Below are 1,106 nucleotides of genomic sequence, written 5' to 3'. Positions count from 1 at the left end.
TTTTAAGCATCCTCCCCCCCCTCTTCTCCCCCCATTCCCTCGGGCAGACACACCTCATGTATGTCCCCAAAAAGCTCCTGGACGCTCCGCCAGCCCTCCGCGCCGGGCAGGCGCAACCACTTCCCTTCTCTGCGTCTCGCTCTCTCTCTCTCTCTCTCTTTTTTTTTTTTATGGGATATTTACAAATTTATAGCCTTTTCTTTTAAAAGAAGCACCACCTAATAAAACATTAGGGATTTCGGTGCTACCCCTAGTGGTCTCGGCACACATAGACACGCCGCTTCCCATCGCCGAGCCCATGAATTACACCACGGAGGAACCCCAAGCCGGCAAGTTTCCAAGCAAACCCCCCCCACACACCCACCCCCCCAACACGACCGGATCCAGCCCCGAGACACCCCACACCCCCTTTCCCGGGTCTTACCACCGGTGCCTAAAGTGCCGCCTTGGTTCAGGGGGGACACCAAACCCCCCGCTTCTCCGGCCGTGCCTTTATTCCCTTCGTTGAGCAAGGAAGAGCTGGAGTCTGACTCCAAGGACTGGCAGGACGGAGGGTCGTGGGGCACCGCCTCGCTGGTCGGATAGTCATATTTGCTGAAATTGCCCCCCATGCCATTGGGGAGGCTGGATTCGAGGGGCAGCAAGGCACTGTCCCTGCCCCTCTCCTCCCTCTTCAGCCCGGCGGTTTCGGAGCAGGTTTCCCGGTAATAACATTTGCTTTCCTCCACCCGGGCGAGGTCGCAGGCTCTACCGAAGGAAGGGTTAATGGAGACGGGGCTGCTCAGGTAGGGTTGAGGGTACCCGTTGCAGGGTTCCGAGGATGCCCAGGGCAGGGAGCAGACGTTATCCCGTCGGGGGTAGGAGAGGGAAGGCAAACCGGGCAGCTGCCCTCCGGAGGCGCGGAAATTAGGGAAGTAGAAAGTGTCTCCCGTGTGGATGTTCACCAGAGGTCCCACAAAGCCGGGATTAAGGAGGTTGTGCTCGCCCATTTCCGCGGGCCTGACCGAAAGCTTCTACTTTATTGCTATCTGACATTAAACATAGTTAAACCGACGGCTCGGCCCCATTGGTCCGGGGGGGTCACGTGAGCCCCAAATTGCGCTGGG

At 58.3% G+C, this 1,106-nt stretch overlaps 1 protein-coding gene across 1 annotated transcript in view; it reads right to left on the bottom strand.

The window, feature by feature from the left end:
* HOXC12 (homeobox C12) overlaps nucleotides 1–989 on the bottom strand; it is a 3,678-nt gene extending 2,689 nt beyond the window's left edge. The window contains exon 1 of the mRNA XM_009278372.1: nucleotides 425–989. Coding sequence (XP_009276647.1) covers nucleotides 425–989 — 565 coding nt within the window. The remainder of the gene's footprint in view (nucleotides 1–424) is intronic.
* Between the last annotated feature and the right edge of the window lie 117 nt (nucleotides 990–1,106).

Source organism: Aptenodytes forsteri, unplaced genomic scaffold (assembly GCF_000699145.1).
Source record: "Aptenodytes forsteri isolate BGI_AS27 unplaced genomic scaffold, ASM69914v1 Scaffold162, whole genome shotgun sequence".
In the NCBI taxonomy this organism is placed as follows: Eukaryota; Metazoa; Chordata; class Aves; order Sphenisciformes; family Spheniscidae; genus Aptenodytes; species Aptenodytes forsteri.
This window is presented reverse-complemented; position numbering and strand designations above follow the sequence as displayed.